Source organism: Fusarium falciforme, chromosome 1 (genome assembly GCF_026873545.1).
Source record: "Fusarium falciforme chromosome 1, complete sequence".
Lineage (NCBI taxonomy): Eukaryota > Fungi > Ascomycota > Sordariomycetes > Hypocreales > Nectriaceae > Fusarium > Fusarium falciforme.
In genome coordinates, this window is record NC_070544.1 from 6,547,584 (window position 1) to 6,565,548 (window position 17,965).

Here is a 17,965-nt window from a genome sequence, read left to right on the forward strand (position 1 = left end):
AGGAGATTTTGTGTACACGATGCTTGAGAAAGAGGCCTCTAACAAGGAGTCTTCATGCTGTCAACTTGCAAGATATTCGACCTCGATAGATTTCATGATGAAGGCAATAATCCTATAAGAAGGGTGTGTTCCTCGTCTCTTCTAGCAAGTATCATCATTAGTTCCCAACAGCATCACAACAACCACATTCTCTCACATCAGCAACATGCTCTCCCTCAAGTTCCTCTTGGCCCTCCTCCCCGCGGTCCTCGCCGCCCCAAGCCCCCGTTCCAAAGACCCTGATGTCGTCGAGGGCAAGTACATCATCACCCTGAAGCCCAAGATCGTCGAGGTCCAGATCGAGAACCATCTCTCGTGGGTCGAACACGTTCACAAGCGCAGTCTGCACCGCCGCGATGAGAATGGTGTCGAAAAGATCTGGAGCGACAACTTTAAGGGGTACTCTGGTGAATTTGATAAGGAGACTATCAAGGAGATCAAGGCCAGTGATGATGTAAGTTTTCACACTTTGAGGTGCTTGATCAGTAGTAGTCTCACATCAATAGGTCATCGCCGTCGAGCCAGTCCGCAAGTTTGAGCTCTACCAGCAAATTGTCACTCAGAGGCCAGCACCTTGGGGACTTGGATCCATCTCGCATCGCACTCCCAACTGGCACGAGTATCGCTACGACAACTCTTCCGGGAATGGCACGTGGGCGTACGTTCTCGATACTGGCGTCAACTGCAACCATACCCAGTTTGAGGGGCGAGCTCATCTTGGATACAACGCTCTTCCTCACACTGATTTTGTCGACGCGAATGGTCATGGAACGCACTGCGCGGGGACCATCGCCAGCAGGGAGTTTGGTGTCGCCAAGAACGCCAGTGTGATTGCCGTCAAGGTCTTTCACAACAGTGGGGTAAGTTTTCTTACTCCTCGGCATATCTTGACCCCTTGCTAAGGTCAGCAGTCGACAACGGATGTGATCCTCGACGGCTTCGAGTGGGCCGTCACTAACATCACCAACACCCCCGGCCGTGCCCAAAACTCAGTCGTCTCCATGTCCCTCGGTGGTGGACGCTCCCCAGCTTTCAACGCGGCCATCGAGAATGCCTACCGCGCAGGTATCCTCACAGTTGTAGCAGCAGGCAACGAAGAGAAAGACGCCCGGGACGTCTCCCCAGCCTCGGCTCCCAACGCCATCACCGTAGCTGCTGTCGACAGGAACAACGTGCGTGCCAGCTGGTCCAATTACGGCGCTGTGGTTGATATCTTTGCTGCGGGGGTTGATGTGGTGAGCACGTGGATCGGGAGCGACACCGCGGTAGAGACCATCAGCGGGACGAGCATGGCTTGTCCTCATGTCGCGGGTCTGGCTCTGTATCTGATGGCCCTGGAGAAGCTGCCGACGCCGGCTGATGTGACCAAGAGGATCAAGAGTCTGGGTACGAAGAACGTTGTGGCTAATAGGGGAACTGGAAGCCCCAACTTGCTGGCTTTCAATGGAGTTCCGGAAAGTAAGCTGTCCAAAGCTGGTTAGGCTAGACAGGGGAGTTGGATAAAGGTGTTGGTAGGTACACGATGCTGAAGTTGGGCTTGTTGGACCTTTGGCTTCTACTTCTTAGAGAAACATTTCTATACCTGTATTCTTTAGAATGTTGAGAACTGCTTGTTGTCCTATCGGATTGAAGTTTCCTACTAGGATGAAATGCATGATATAGTGCACGGTCAACAACCCTACATGTGGATGGCATTATGCTGTGAAACAGTGACGACCATGATGAATGGTTGCCTCTTTTCTTGCTTTTACCCTGAACCAACATGTAATACTGATCATGATAACTTCAGGGCTGATCCGCTGGTCGAGCTGGGTGTGTTTCAGGGACTAGGGTAAGCGACTTGACTAGCTGAAGGTAACAGAAGAGCATTATTAAAAGAACCGATGAATGATTCTTTAATCACCAACGCCATCCTGTCGCAGAAATCACCCGTGCCGAGGTACAGTATCACTCTCGAGTAAGACACGCACGGCGCCATGCGAGATCCAGGTTGTCGCGTGCGCCCACTCAGCACTGTCGATTGCAGCGAAGGCGCGGACACGGGAAAAAACGTGGCAGTCCAGGGTTGGGGGGGGCATGGAACGAGAAACGAGGCGGTCCGTGATGAGATGGCCGGGACCGGGGAAGATGGAGGGCACACGGGGCGTTTCTGGGAGTAGATGGATAGATGTTTGGTGTGATGAGTTGTGCAGGAGTAGATCTGGCTAGATCTTGGGCCATGGCTGAGTGTGACTATTCTCTAGTGATGTCGTCGAGTAAAGCTTTTGTTATCTGGACCCTGCTGACATTCGTTATTGTTCAAGCTGACATCTAACCTGGGTTGTCTCAGTTGATAAGACGCAACCACGTGAACCGGCTTCAGCTCTGGTGTTTAGCTGGCATGGCAACTTGTGTGACCCGACCGACAACAACAGCTTGTAAACAAACCCTCGTTCATCGGTTATGCACAGGTAAAGGATCGATCTAGGGTTTATCGGCTGGTCTGTAATTCAAACCTGCAGCTGTTAATTACAGCCTTTGCCGTTCGCGTCGTCGTCGTTCCCCCTTTTTGCCCCAAGGGCTCCATAAGTTGCTCGAGTCGAGCGTTCCCCCCACTGGCGCACATGCGTTTGGGCTGATGCGCACAAGGCGGCTACTGTTTTCGGTGTACGCTTTTGGAAACGCTGGATGTTTCGTCCACGCAAGCGGCCTGCCTGAGTGATGAGGGAGCTGAATGATTCTAAGATAGCAGAGCCCTTCGACAGAGATAATTGTTTCCCCGGCTCATCAGAATACCAGCCTGAGGCCGCCAAAGCTCAGACGAGGCGTCAGCTCTGCTGCAGCCATCTACCAGCCAGCCAACCGCTGCAGCCGCCGCAAACTCCCCGTCCTTGAGCTGTCCTGTGCCAATTTCCCTCAGCCGCAGTGTCGCGTGCGTGTGAACCCTTCTCTCTTCTGGGTTAGGATTGAACCCGTTGATTTTCTTGTTTCTGCCTTGTGTGTGTGCGTGCGTCGGGTGTGCGTGTCCTGCGCTGCTGCCACACAGTGGATGTTAGGTCGTTGGCGCGCTGCCGCTGCCGCTCGCTAACCCTCTCTCATCCTCCCCCTCAGGTCAGTCAGAGTCAGCAGCCAGCTCCTCTCTCTCGCCGTGAGAGCCTGACATCACCGCACCACCACCACCACCTTCTCTTCTACCCTCCCTCCGCTCTGGCTGGTCGCCTATTGCCATCTGATTCTTGGTGCGACACGGCCTCTCTCTCTCCTTGAGCGATACCGACGTCCTCTCCTTGCGCCTCTACGCATTCCGGGAATGCCACTGAAGCAGCGCCTCTCGTCCATCCATCGCATAACCTTCGATTCCGCCCCTAAATCCTCCGCCCGCCGCCGCTGTTTGGCTAGGTATCCTGTCTATCTAGGACTCTGACTGGCCCTCCACCCGCCGACCCGCTCCCGCTCAACACCACCGCGAGCCCGCATGCCCGACTTCGTCCTGATTACATGATCCATTTCGATCCTCACCTCCACATCCATCTTTCAACCCTCACGCCCAACGCCCCGGTGCTGCGAGTCCGGCGCCGCGGCATACCTTCGTCACCATGTTTTGGAGGTTTGGCGGTTACGCCAACATATCCACCATCGACACCATCCTCGACAAGCCCGACTTTACCCTCGAGGAGCTGCTCGACGAGAGCGACCTGATCCAGGAGCTCAAGCAGCACAACTCCAAGCTCATCGAATACCTGCGCGGCGACAATGTCCTCGAGAACCTCCTCGAGTACGTCGTCGCTCCCAAGCTGGAGACGGTCGAGACCCCCGAGGAGCCCGCCGACGAGGAAGACAAGGCCAAGAACCGCCTGCTGCCCTTCTCGCGATCGCGCGCATCCTCCCGCGCCACCGACCCCGGCAACGATGACGAGGAGGAGCAGGAAAAGAAGCGCAACCGCTACGCCTTTGTGGCCTGCGAGATTCTCAGCTCCGATACCTGGTCCATCTATGAGGCCCTGGCCGAGAACCGCCAATTGATACGCGATTTCTGGAAGTTCTTGTCCCGCCCTGCCCCGCTCGACCCCCTCCAGGCCAGCTACTTCACCAAGGTCAATGAGTCTCTGTTTGAGAAGAAGACCGAGGACATGATGGAGCTCTTGATGAGCCTGTCAGATGCCGTCCCCAACCTGCTGAGGCATGTCGAGTGCCCCATGATCATGGACCTCTTGCTCAAGATTATTGCCTTGGACCGTAATGAGGGTGGCCAGGGTGTTGTTGAGGTATGCGCACCCACTTTGATAGGACCGATTCTCTGAATGAACTGCGCTAACTTTTATTCTCACACATAGTGGCTGTACTCCAAAGACATCATCCCGACCCTCCTCTCCTGCCTAAGCCCCGAGAACAACTGGGTTGTCCAGACGGCTGCTGGTGACTTCATCAAGGCCATCATCACCATCTCGGCGAATGCTTCCCAGAACGAGCAGCAGTGCATCGGACCCAACGAGCTTACTCGTCAGCTCGTGTCCAAACCATGCATCGAGCAGCTCATCGGCTACATGCTCGGCGGTGGCAACCCTCTTACCGTCGGTGTTGGCATCATAATCGAGGTGATTCGAAAGAACAACTCTGACTATGATCCGGACATGGGCACTGAGGCTAGTGCTGTGCCCTCTAGTCGTGACCCAATCTATCTGGGCACACTTCTCCGCTTGTTTGCCGAGAACGTGCCCAAGTTCATGAGCTTGATCATGGACGTTCCTTCACAGAAGGACAAGATTAACTCTACGTTTGGTGCCAAGCTGGAACCGCTCGGCTTCGACCGCTTCAAGACGTGCGAACTCATGGCCGAGTTATTGCATTGTAGTAACATGGGTCTGCTCAACGAGCCGGGCTCGGAGGAGTTGATTGCTACCCGCGATACTGAGCGACAACGTCTACGGTCCGAGGGCAAGCTTGGCCCGTTGAAGGAGGAGGACCCTTCTACCGACGACTTGACTATGCGACGAGCCGCACCCGAGGAAGGCAGACGCCTGGAGGTTACGAACGCAGATGATGATGGCTTTGAGGAGGTTGAGCCCAGTAAGGAGATGAGCGAGGATACTTCTCATGAGTTCGTCAAGGCTGAGGTTGACATTCCCCCTGTTTCCACCACCTCGTTCTCTGGTAAGGATGAGGACGATTTCGTGGACGAGCCACTCAGCCCTACTCGACCAGGCGCCGAAACAGACAAGACCAAGGATACTCGTTTCGACGAGCCTGATCTGGTTGTTGCGCCCTTGTCACCTACAAAGCCCAAAGCTCCTGAGCCTGCAACTGAAGAGCCGGCCGAGGCTGAGTCGACTGAGAAGCCCGAAACAAAGGAAGCAAGTGGAAAGTCAGAGGATCCAAAGACGCAAGATACCGACGCAGCTGCCAAGGACGAAGCTTCTGACTCTTCGGTGATGCTCACCCCGGCTCCCTCTGAGCCCGATACCAAGCCTGAGCCGACTGATGCGTCGGCAAAGGACGAGCCCAAACCCCGGAGCTTCTCGCCTCACCCTGAGGATCTCCCCGCGCCCCTCTTCTCGGCTCCTCCCGCGCCTGAGTCTGGCGCTGACCGACCCCCTCAGGTGGCTGAAGCTCAGTCTCAACGCGCCCTAGCGGATGAATCCATTACTGAGGCCAAGAAGGAGCAAACTGGGGACGATACAGCTGGGGAGCAGCCCGCTGAGCAGGATGCTGGCATTGACCCCGTTGTTGGAGACTTTTTGAAGATGCAGTTTGTCGAGTATCGCGTTGTACCAACTATTCTTGTAAGCCTTACTCGTTCTATCTCTGAGCTTGTACTGACCCATATAGTCTTTCTTCTTTGCATACCCCTGGAACAACTTCCTGCACAACGTTGTGTACGATATTGTCCAGCAGGTCTTTAACGGTCCCATGGACCGTGGGTTCAACCCCAACCTGGCCGTGTCTCTGTTTGAGGCGGCCGATATTACAAGTGCCATCATCAACGGCCAGCAGGCTAGTGACGAGTCTCAGGCCAAGACCAAGACCCGAATGGGCTACATGGGTCACCTCACGCTGATTGCCGAGGAGGTTGTTAAGTTCACTGAGCGGCACCCTCCGGAACTGCTCTCGGAAACGGTCCTTGACCGAGTTATGAGCCAGGAATGGATCAACTATGTGGAGGGGGCGCTCGCCGAAACCCGCGAGAGGGATAATGCCATCCTCGGCGGCGTCCGGCCAGAGGTCGCTATGGGCAACCGGGCCATGGGCGGCAACCTTGGTGGCGTGGGACTGTCCGGTCTGGGTGGAAACTCGGGCGCCGGCTCCAGTGCCCTGGCCGAGGCCGGTCTCAACGGCGGTATCGAGCTGAGCCAGGACAGTGGGAACGGGATCGGACCCTTTACCATCAGCGCCGGCACGTTGATGTCTGGCTTTGGCAGCAGTAGTGACGAGGAAGACGAAGACGGAGATGGAGACGAGGAAGATGTCAATTCTGAGGTGAGTGGTGTTTCTGCTGAAGGCTTTGGCGAAGGGGGCATCCCTGGATATCCTGGCATAGTGGACTCCCCTGAAGATGTGATCATGGGTTCTCCTGAGCCTATGCGAGCGGATTCTCCGGACGATGATGACCGACTGGACGTTACAATGACTTCACCTGCGGATTGGAGTAACTCTGGGGCTCCGTTACACGGGGATGGAGGGCACGACTCAGAAGATCCGCATGCTGAGCAGGTTGAGCATGTTTCAAAGCCAGCAGGAAACCCCTAGGAGGGCCCATCCTGTTGGGGGACACTCAATCGGCCACGCACAAGGACTCGAGTGCCTTCGCAAGGCATGCACAATCATGACGAGCCAACTCTCGACGACCTCGAGACACTCGAGGACATTGAAGTTGAGGAGCTCATGAGACTGTTGACGACGGCAAGATTTTGAGATATGATACCAGGCGTTGTGGGTTACTAGACTAGGTGGACGGGTGGAGAAGGCAGAGCTGTCATGTAAGGGATTGCAGAAGCTGGGTTATGTATAGAGTTATTGGCAACGGAGACAAGTGTTAGGATTTGCATGTTGCTAAGGAGAGGAAAGAAATGGAATGGGGGATGATGCTGCGATGTCAGAGTTTTCACGGATGCCCATGCCGATGCCAGGCTCACCTTCTCTAGTGTCGTTGATAACTAAAGGGCGTTATACTGACCAAGACTCATAGTTCCGAGCCTATACGGACCCCCTGAACAACTCGGCTGGATCGATGGAGCCGCCATCGATCCCTCCTCCTCCTCCACCTCCTCCGCCGCTGAACATCCCCCCTTCTCGAGCTCGGCTGCAACTGGCAGCGCGGTTGGCGATGCACCAGAAGAACAGCCAGGCACAATCATCGGGCAACCTAAGTAACGATGACGATGATGACGACGACAACCCCACGGATCCCTTTGCGGATACGGAAGAGGATTTCGACGATGACGACCAGCAGGCCCTAGGAAAGGGAGCATGGTGGCGGGACGTTGTGAGAGACCGGGGAGGCAAACTTGATGGTAACGAATCTGACGATGAGCGCGACGACGACGATGACGATGAGTTTGGAGACTTTGCCATGGCAGAAGACGACCGGACTGGCGAGGACAACGAGAAGAGGATGGTCTTTAGGCCGCTGGCTGTGAACCCGGCAAAGGAGGGCTCAACGAGGGGGCTCAGCGGTCTCTGGCCGTTTGGGCTCTCCAAGGCAGAGAAGGAGAAGGAGGGAAGCAAGTCAGCAGCCAACGACGATGACGACAATGGCGATGACAAGACGGGTGAGGGTGTGAGCAAGGCAGTGGAAGTCAAGGAAGCTAAGCGAAGGACGAGCATCGAGGACCCCGACGATGACGACGAGGTTGTGGTTTAGGCAAGGAAGGACTACGATACCAGATTACGCGGGAGGAAGGGCATAGACACGGACGGGACGGGATTGTAGGTAGGGTTTCTGGTTCAAGAATCCGAGGGTCATAATGATGGGAGCTGCTGTACGATTACATGGGGATGTTCTGGGTAGGGATACGCTGTACGTAGAATTGATGCATTGAGAGACGTGAGGCTGTTGCTGGTGAATCTGACGGCCGAGTTGGCTGAAGGTGAAAGCGTTGATGCATGTTGATCCCTGTGAGAGATGAGGCCTGGCTTACCAACCTCGCTATAGACGTGGTATTCCAACGAGGCTATCCCTGTCTTATCCCCCGCAAGTCAAGATGGCTGCATCTGACGTCTGGAGAGACTCAGCCCCAGGCACGCGAGATTCACAACCGCGCAGCATCCGTATAAACGCGTAAGAGTGAAATTTAATTTAAACAGTCGCCTAGAGAAGTGACGGATCATTAAGCTAAGCGCCCGGCAGATCTAAAATCTCACCGCAAACGTTTCCGTTCGTTCCCGTCTCCATAAGTGAGCGGTTGTTCTCTGACAGCGCACACACTGTTGCCCTACCTGCCTGTTGAGCTGACGCAGGGCTTGCGAATCATGTTCTACAGTAAGCACAGGATGGGGAATTTCATTTTGTTCGAGGTGAGCACTAGCAGGCACGTGTGCGGCCCAGTCCCATTTCGCTTGTAGCCGAGAGGGCATCCCTGTAGGAGGAGGGGATCAACCCAACTTGAGACGATGCCTTGTCGGTGATTGAGAAAGCGAGCAGTGGGATGTGTTTGAGGTTTAAAGTTTATTCATATGAATACGAGATGATTGGCATGATGTTGTTATCTGGTGATTTGGGAGTGAAGGAGGAAGAACAAAGGAAGGGAGGATTTCGTTCTTAATGCAGGGGATGAAAGATGTATCCGGATGAGGGAACCTAGAAGCAGGGGGAAAGCTGACATACCATGCAATCCGGTAAGCAAAACGGAATTAAAGCGTCAGAACGTTAAAAAATTGCTGTTGCAGGCGCGTAATTTTAAGAGATGGGCATAGGGCTGTTCGTAAAAGTCACTACCGTGTGTGGAGTAACGTTAGGGGACACCAAAGTTCCTGGAATAGCTCGGCAGGGGGGGAGATGAGCATGATTCAGATTGGAAAGGAAAGGAAACAATTGACGTGGAGGATTTTTCTTGTTATTGTGAGAGAATTGTAAGGCATGGGGTGATACGATGGGCAGGGATGGATGCTACAATCCAAGTCGTGGATCCCCTCCTACAAGAGAGGCCATTCTGGCATCCGTTGATAATAATTTGCTGTGACTACGCAGCTGTCGATCTTATTGTGAGGCATCAAGAGTATTCCTCAATAGTCATAGTCCGGATGTACGGGTTGTCTAGTGGCGCGAGAGCTCGCAAAATCACGACCGCTTTCGCATCTTGACAGCATCTGCTAGTGTCCGGTGTTGGGCCTGGTTTCACGATTCATCTCGCCCAACGTGGTTAGAAGGTGATCAGCCATATAATCTCTGAATTCGTCATTGAGTCCCTATTTCATGCGTGTCCTTATATTACTCGCAGTGACATTGAACAAAGCAACAGCTGTACATGATAATAGATACATGTTGGCGGTGTAAACAAAACGTCTCCTTACCTCGCACTCACGCACGCCACCTCGGACTTGAGATTAAAGAACAAGAACAGCGTCTAAATCGAGGCGGATCAAGTACCCGACCCGAACAGACCAAACAAAGGCTGAGCGATAATTCCCCTGGCTCTTTTAGCCCCCAATCCTTCCTGGGGGGGAGAAGACGAGGCGCTGTCAAAGGGACCCGCAAGGGGGGTCCATGCCGCGCCGTGATCCATCAGCAACTGAGAGCGTGGTACCTACAGTACCTACTTAAGGGTCTGGTCTGGCAGCGCCCGTGAACCAACGCCGGTCCCGGCGATTTGATGTATTCACTTTTAATTGATTTTTAACTGTTTGGCGACATATTTTACTGAATTGGATCTGACGTTGTCTCTGTCGCGTCGGATTCGAGAGACATGCCGTAACGCCTGGAACCCGACCCGCGACAACTACTGTCAATTCTACTTTCATTCCATTGGATCCTCTCCAAAATGTCTCTCGGGAAGCAGCAGCCACTCTCACAGCAAAGCCAACCCCCTCCAGAGCGCCTCATCCAGGCCGTCGCCCAAACCCTCGGCATCTCGAGAGACGACATCCTCCTCTACGACTCCTTTAGCGAACTGGGCGGCGACGAGACAAAGGCTGAAGCTCTGCGGTTGGCCTGCAGGAGGAGGGGCATCGACGTCAAGAGCGAGGATGTTTTGAATTGTCCTACGCTCGCTGAGCTGCAGACGCGGATAACGGCGTTTCCTGACCCTCTGCCTCTTGATTCTACCACCAATTCGACGTTGAGCTCGGAAGATTCGATTCGCAGCCCTGCCGCTGAGGATGATGACGTATTCTCGCCAAAGAGTCGCAAGTGGGCAGATTCCATGTCCAGCTACGACTCCGTGTCCACTGACGACGACTCGATAAAACCCATCAGGTCCAGCCTCGACGGTCTCCTCAGGTCCTTTCCCAGGGTCAAGAATGTGTGCCTCGCGACGCCCAAGGCGGGGCCCTTTGACGGCCAGCTGGTGGCCTTTCTCAGCATCTCCACCAGTAGCAGCACAGCAGAAGCCGAAGTTGACGAGATCACGTTGCCGCCAAGGAGGGAGATGGAGGCGCAGAGGAAAGAGATGCGGTCGTTACGGATGGCGGTTCAGGAGTGGGCTGCTGACGCGCGACGGCCGCAGATTTGGATTCCTCTCGCGTACATGCCCTTCATCGATAGTCAAGAGCCAGACGCCCGGCGACTTCAGGCTTGGGCTCAGGATATCAGTAATTCCACATACGACGAGGTCATGAGGATACAGGTCGCTGAGCCCCGGCGGCGGAGGGACATCAGCCCGGGCAAGTGGCGGAAGAAGGTGCAGTCGTGGGCTGAGTCGCGAAAGTCGATGCTGGTGGTCCACGATGCTGAGGAGCTGGGTGAGACGGTCTGTTTTCCCCTCTCACCGATGCAGCAGCTTTACTTTCAGGCCTTGAAGCCGAAGGGCGAGTCGATTGCTGAGCCAGAGTGTCGGTACACGCGGAGCGTCATGCTCAGAGTAAGAGGTGGAGCTAAGCCGTCGCATGTCGAGAAGGCTGTTGAGGCGTTGGTCGCTAGGCATGAGATGCTTCGAGCTCGCTTCAGACCGGTTCTTCAGGAGTGGCTTCAGGTTATCGTTCCTGTGGCTTCAAGTTCATACCGTTTCGCCCACCATACTGATGTTGACGATGATGAGATACGGGGTCTGCTGGAGGGAGCGCAGGCTGCTATTAACCCTACCAAAGGACCCGTCTTTGCTGTCGAACACATTCAAAACGAGAACAAGCAGGTACTACATCTTACGGCTCATCATTTGATCGTCGATCCTCTCTCATGGCGCATCATTATCCACGACTTAGACCAGCTGCTACAACGAGGCAGTCCGCTGTCCAAACCATCAACATCTTTCCCCCGTTGGATCGAATACCAGAATTACGAAATGAGCCAACGATTATTTGAACCGACCCTTCCCTTCGAGGTATTATCCGCCGACCTCGAATACTGGAATCTGACTCAAGAAGTCAACACCTACGGCAACACACAACAATCCTCGTTCTCCCTAACACCCGAACTAGTCTACATCCTGAAGAATGCATCCGCAGACGTCTTGCGGACAGAGCCGGCCGATGTTCTCCTCGCAGCACTACTGCTCTCTTTCTCTCACATGTTCCCCGACAGAGCCCTCCCGACGTTATGGAAGCAGGAACACGGCCGTGGCGCCGTTGATGGAGATCTCGACATCATGGACACGGCCGGGTGGTTTGCTTCGCTTTGTCCCATTGGCGTCCTCCTGGACTCGACGATCAATCTAATCCAGGCCATCAAGCTTATCAAGGACACGCGTCGAACCGTTCCTAGAGAAGGCATTCCCTACTTTGCAGCCGAGTTTTCCACCTCGAAAGGCGCGGCAGCAAGTCTCCCGGTGGAAGTCATCTTTAATTGTGCGGATACGGCAGAGCAGCTCCAGCGAAAGAACGGCCTCCTGGAGCCGGTGATAGCGCCAGGTCAGAAGACGGCTTCTCTCACATCTGAAGCAGGCTCTGAAGTGGGCAGGATAGCTCTCTTCGAAGTTTCTGTCTTGATGGACGCCTCGGGGGCCCAGGTGGATTTTACATATAACAAGATGGCCAAGTACCAGGACAAGATCGAGACTTGGGTGCAGGTCTTTGAGCGTCTTGTGCTGGAAGCCATTGGGAAACTTCAGAATCACGAACCCGAGCTCACCCTGGCTGATGCACCGTTGCTCAGATCATCTTATAAAGCTCTCGCTAGACTTACTTCCGATCAACTCGCAGGCGTTCCTATTCCGAATGTGCGGGACATCGAGACCATCTACCCCGTAACGCCAGCTCAGCAAGAGGTTCTTATCGCCCAGACGCAAAACATCGACACGTTTAACGTACACGCCGTTTACGAACTGAGAGCACGGAAGGGGCGTTCGATCGATACGGCGCGGCTGTGTACTGCGTGGGAGGCCATTGTGACCAACAAGCCTGCTCTACGGAGCATCTTCATTGATGGCGTGTCTCGAGAGGGACTGTTTGATCAGGTCATTTTGAAAAAGGCATCGCCGAGTATGCTCTTTATCGAATCGATAGACCCTGATGAGGCCGTCTCGACTTTGCCAGAGTTGAACATGCCATTAACGGAACCGCGTCATCGTCTCTCGGTGTGTCATAACCCCGATAGGACGTTGGTGAGGCTGGATACCAGTCAGGCAATCTGCGATGTTTGTTAAACCATGTTATTCGTGTGATGAAATAGATGCTAACGGCCACAGTTGGCGAGTCTCGACTTATTAGTGGCTGAGTTGAGCAGAGTCTACTCAGGCGAAGAACCGACACACAACGAAGCTCTTCACTGCAAGTATCTGTACCACGTCTCCTCCACCGACACGGCATACAGCATGGAAGTCTGGAAGATTGGGTTATCCCACGCGAGACCGTGCCTGTTCCCTCGCCTCTCGCCTTCTTCAGGGGACACGTTCCAATCTCAGTCATATACCCTCGACGTCACACGGCCTCAACTCCAAGCCTTTTGCGCGCAACAGCACGTCGAGCCCCACGCTGTCGTGCAGCTTGCCTGGGCGTTGGTCCTCCGTTCTTTTGTGGGCGCGGACCATGTCACCTTTGGCTATCAGTTTAGTGGGCGAGATGAGCTGCTCCTTGGCGGTATCAACCAGGTCGTGGGCAGCTTTGCTACTATTCTGCCGTGCTCCATTGAGGTTAGCCCTGACTTCTTGATCGGGGCTTGTCTTGCGTCTGTGGGTGAATCATTCATTACCTCTCGCAAGCATGATAATGTCACAATGGCCAAGATCCAGCATGCTCTGCGGCTCAAGGAAAAGCTCTTCAACACATGCTTATTCTTTCAAGACTCTGACCCATTTGAGAACAGCCCGCTGGAGAACCGCAGAGCAGCAGACCTTGTCCTTTCTCCTGTGACATCCGGACGCAGAACAGACTGCGACCTCTCCCTCACAGCAATCTTTGCCAACGGCCGTCTCCAAGTCAGCTTCACCTCCCGACACCTCTCGCATAACCAGACCCAAAGTATCATTAGCAGCTTTGAGGCGGCCATGAAACGCATCCTCGAGCACCCGGATAGTTCTGTTGATGAAATCGACCTATTTACGGATCGTCACTACGCCCAGCTTGTTGTTAACGACTGGGAGTCGACTCAGAGGTCTCGCAAGATCTCGGCCTGCGTCCACGATGTTATCCTGCAACACAGCCTCACGCGTCCTGATGCTCTGGCCGTCTGCTCCTGGGATGGAGACATGTCTTATGCTCTGTTGTCAACGCTAGTCACTAGGTTACGGACGTATCTGGTGAACCTTGGCGTTGGCCCTGGCATGGCCGTGCCTGTTGTGCTGGACAAGAACCACTGGGCTCCTGTCATGCTCCTCGCCGTGATGCAGGCCGGTGCCAGCTTCGTGGCCCTCGATTGCCATGATCCCGCCACGGTCAAGTCGACCATCGATCACCTAAGACCTCACATTGTTCTCGCGGCCGAGACAGCGTGGCGCGACCTCAGCGCCATGGTACTCAACCTGGTCATCGTCAACGACACCCTCTTTGCCAATCTCCCTCCTCACATGTCGTCGCTCGCGCGTGAAGCCAGCCCTGAACAAGCCGCCTGTGTCTTCATCAGCCCTCGTGCCTCAAGAAGCATCTTCTTCACCCACTCTTCGCTGTGCTCCATCTTTGTGAGCCAGGGCCAAGCCCTCAAGATGGACAGTTTCAGCAGAGTCCTACAGCTCTCGGCCTTCAACGTCGACATCTCGCTGGTTGAGATTCTCGGCACCATGGTTCACGGCGGTTGCGTCTGTATCCCTTCGGCGAAGGATCGTGCGCAGGATCTCACTGGTGCCATGGCACGTATGGGAGTTACGTGGTCGTATATGACAGGCATCCTCGCTCGGAGAATCGCTCCGGCTTCTGTCCCGTCGCTTCAGACACTTTGCTTCCGAACTCGTAAACTGGACCCTGACACGTACGGGCCTTGGTTGGAGAGCCGCAATGTTCTGCTTGCTTATGGAGCCCCGGACATTTGCCCCCTCGGCATCTCCATCACTGAGATCACAAGAGACAACCCGTTGAACGTCATCACTCCGCCCGTTACGGGTCGCTTCTGGGTCCTCAACCCTGAGGATCCAAAGAAGCTCATGCCTGTTGGTGCCATTGGTGAACTGGCCATTGACAGTCCCCTCGTCACACCTCATCGGTTCGCCCTTGACAGGCCACTGGTCGCTCCAAGTCTTCCCTATCAAGGGGAGAAGCAGAAGGCTCGATATCTCAAGACGGGCCACCGGGTGAGGTTTCTGGACAACGGCAACATCCAGTTCCTCTCCAGCATCCGCGACGACATTGTGGTGGATGGCTCAACAATCGACGTGACAGAGGTAGAGCAGCACATCCGTCGATGTCTCGGCAAGGGCATCGATGTCGTTGTAGACTCCATCAGGACTAGAGATTCGGCTCCTTTTCTTGCTGCCTTTCTCGAACTCGACCCGACGCTCTTTCATGGACAAGAGAACTTTTGCGACGTCAACGAGCGTGTCAAGGAAAGAACCTTTCTCGCCAAGAAGATGTTTGACGAGTCGATTGAGAACCCAGGTCCTCATACACCCAAAATTCCTCGACACTGCATCCCATCAATCTTCATTCCTGTCAAGGAACTCCCTGTGTCTACATCCCTCAAGGTCAACCGCCGCAAGCTACAGCGCATTGTGTCACAGGTGTCCGGGCAAGAACTCCTCGCCATGTCCACGGTCCCCAACCCAACAGAGATCCAACGCCTTGTCCTTGCCCAGAAGCCTCTCCCTCTAACGCGCCCGGAGCAGGTCATGAGGTCCATCTGGGCTGGCGTGCTACGCATCCCACCTGGCGAGATCAAGGGCTCTGACAGCTTCTTCTCTGTCGGTGGAAACAAGCTCCTCGCTACCGAAGTCGTCATTGCGTGCCGAAAGTACGGGCTTCATGTTTCTCTTCTCGACATCTTGAACGAGGCCTCCCTCACCGACATGTGTCGAGCTGCAGAGTCATCCAACAAGCCCACAAAGAAGACTCTGGACATGTTTTCCCCGTCACATCTGGCCTTTTCGACGGACAAGTTCGACAACGCGCTTGTCAAGGATGTTATTGCGCCTCAGCTCAACTGCTCGCCTCGGAATATCCTCGATGTGACCGAGGCGTCGTCTCAGCAGATCCGAAGCCTCGAGCTGGGCATGTTTAGATCCCGTGCTGACATTGTCTGTCTGGTTATCAAGTTCAATGGACCGCTCAAGTTGTCCAAGCTTGAAGGAGCTTGCGATGATCTCACGGCGATGCATCCCGCCCTCAGAACGGCATTTGTCGCGCATGAGCATCGGGTTTATCAAGTCCATCTTGCTTCACCGGCTCCCTTCAGGACATATCCTTGCGAATCCAAGCTCGACAAGATGACCGAGACCATTGTCAATGAAGAGCAGAGTTTCGCTTTTGACCCAAGGACTCCCGCCACGCAATTCACGTTTCTCGACTCCAACAAGCAAGGCACGCTCATTATGCGTCTGAGCAAGACGCAGATAGACAGCACCTCGTCGCATCTCATTGTCCAGGACCTTGTTTCCCTTTACGAGGGAACCGCCAGCACGACTCCCAGATCGAGCTTTCTCGAATACACCCGTGCTTCACGCATCAACCGCGAGCAGGGCTTGGAGTTTTGGAGGTGCCAGCTCGAAAACATTTCCATGACCAACGTTATCAATGACATTAAACCTACACCTCCAACACCCGTGGCTGAGATCAAGTCTCTTCAACATACCACATCCCAAGGTCGTCTTGTCGACTACGGCATGACCCCCGACACCGCCCTCAAAGCTGCCTGGGCTATTGTACTCGCAACCCTCTCGGGCGTCAACGACGTGCTCTTTGGCGAGGTCATTCATACGCAAAACGTACCTCCCCCGTTTGCCATGGATCTCAGCAGTATGGTCGGCCCCTTGACCAACGTCATCCCCGTGCGTGTGCAGTTTCCTGCCATCCATAGCACGCCTCTCGATCTCATGGCCTGCGTTCAGAAACAGCGACAGTCAAACGCCCGCTTTGACATGTTTGGCTTCCAGGAACTTGTCAATGAGTGTACCAACTGGCGGGCGTGTACTCAGTTTAGCACCATTGTCCAGCACGATGTCAAGTCGCCTCTTGATGGATCGTCTACGCTCAACATTGATGGAATGACTTTTACTTACAAGACGGTCGACCCTCCAGCGCAGGACTTTCCTCATTTGTTTGTCCGCTCAACTGTTGAGGGCGCTGATCGTGTCACGCTTGAGATCAAATACTCTGAAGAGCGTCTGTCTACTTCGTTTGTGCAGTCTTGCCTCAGCCTTCTTGTCGCTGCTTGGGAGACTCTTACGCACGCAGACACGATTCACCAGCCAATGGTTCAGTCTGCCGAAGAGATCAGCCGCTCAGTGAAGCAGATCCCGTTCCCTCCCAAGGAGTCCAGCACCTTGCATGTACCGGTTGATGTTGTTCTACAGCCAGCCCAGCGAAAGGATCTGGACAAGGCCATCGCCGGAGCTTGGAACGAGGTTATCAAGCCATCATCTAGCATCCCGCAGCGTCAACTCGAGACCATCCCTTTCTACGCCATTTCTAGGTCCATCCTCTCTGCCCACTCCCTCACGACACACCTTAACCAGGCTCTGAGGTCCCTCAACATCCCCAACCTCGACACCATCACCCTCAGAGTGGAAGATATCCTTTCCAACCCGAGCAGCCTGTCTCAGCTCGAGCACATCACCCACCTCCTCCGCACCGCCGGGACACTCGCCCTCCCTGTTCCTCCCGCCCCTAAATCAGAGGCATCCTCAACCCTCCGACGACCCAAGTCAAGATCCGGCCCCCAATCTGAGCGCACCGTCTCATGGCGCAAGAGCTTTCTCGGTCTGAGAGGCCGCAGCAGCATGAAGGATCTAAGCCAAAAGGCAAGCGAGTGGATAAAGTCCAAGAAATCCACCAGCGAGACCTCGCTGCCTTCTAATGGCGTTCATGAACTAGACGGCGCCTCACGCGGCAAAACCGTCGCCGAACTTCCTGCACAATCTGCCCCTGCCCCAAGACTCGGTAGTCTCCTTTCCGAGGACGAGAAGCATGTCGCTGAGCTCGAGGGCACTGTCCTCAGCTACGATGACTCGGGCGGTCGAGGCAGTCCGGTTGACCGAAGCAGTATCGGGGACTCATCGTGGAGGTCAGTTGAAGACGCAGATTCATCCTGGAGGTCCATCGAAGAAGTCGTCGAAGTTAGCCCGGTCGGTCCTTTTCACGCTGATAAGCGCAAGTCCATCTGGGGATCTGTGTTGGATCTACCACGTCGGTCAATAACTCCTCGTTTCTTGAGGTGAAGAGCCAATCTCATACACAAGACAAAATGTGTCACCTATTCATTATCATCCCGGCCTATGAA

At 54.6% G+C, this 17,965-nt stretch overlaps 3 protein-coding genes across 3 annotated transcripts; all 3 read left to right on the plus strand.

The window, feature by feature from the left end:
* Window positions 1-205: 205 nt before the first annotated feature.
* Window positions 206-1,520, plus strand: NCS54_00189200 (Hypothetical protein; the record flags this gene model as incomplete). Its single annotated transcript, XM_053147507.1, has 3 exons — window positions 206-493; window positions 546-899; window positions 951-1,520. 3 exons carry the CDS (start codon window positions 206-208, stop codon window positions 1,518-1,520), a joined length of 1,212 nt encoding a protein of 403 aa, XP_053003482.1.
* Window positions 1,521-3,614: 2,094 nt separating this feature from the next.
* Window positions 3,615-7,876, plus strand: NCS54_00189300 (Hypothetical protein; the record flags this gene model as incomplete). The annotated part of the gene is made up of 4 exons (XM_053147508.1): window positions 3,615-4,283; window positions 4,353-5,798; window positions 5,845-6,726; window positions 7,202-7,876. The coding sequence occupies 4 exons, from the start codon at window positions 3,615-3,617 to the stop codon at window positions 7,874-7,876; spliced, it is 3,672 nt and encodes a 1,223-aa protein (XP_053003483.1).
* A 2,116-nt stretch (window positions 7,877-9,992) lies between these two features.
* NCS54_00189400 (Hypothetical protein) lies at window positions 9,993-17,903 on the plus strand (the record flags this gene model as incomplete). The annotated part of the gene is made up of 2 exons (XM_053147509.1): window positions 9,993-12,740; window positions 12,792-17,903. 2 exons carry the CDS (start codon window positions 9,993-9,995, stop codon window positions 17,901-17,903), a joined length of 7,860 nt encoding a protein of 2,619 aa, XP_053003484.1.
* Between the last annotated feature and the right edge of the window lie 62 nt (window positions 17,904-17,965).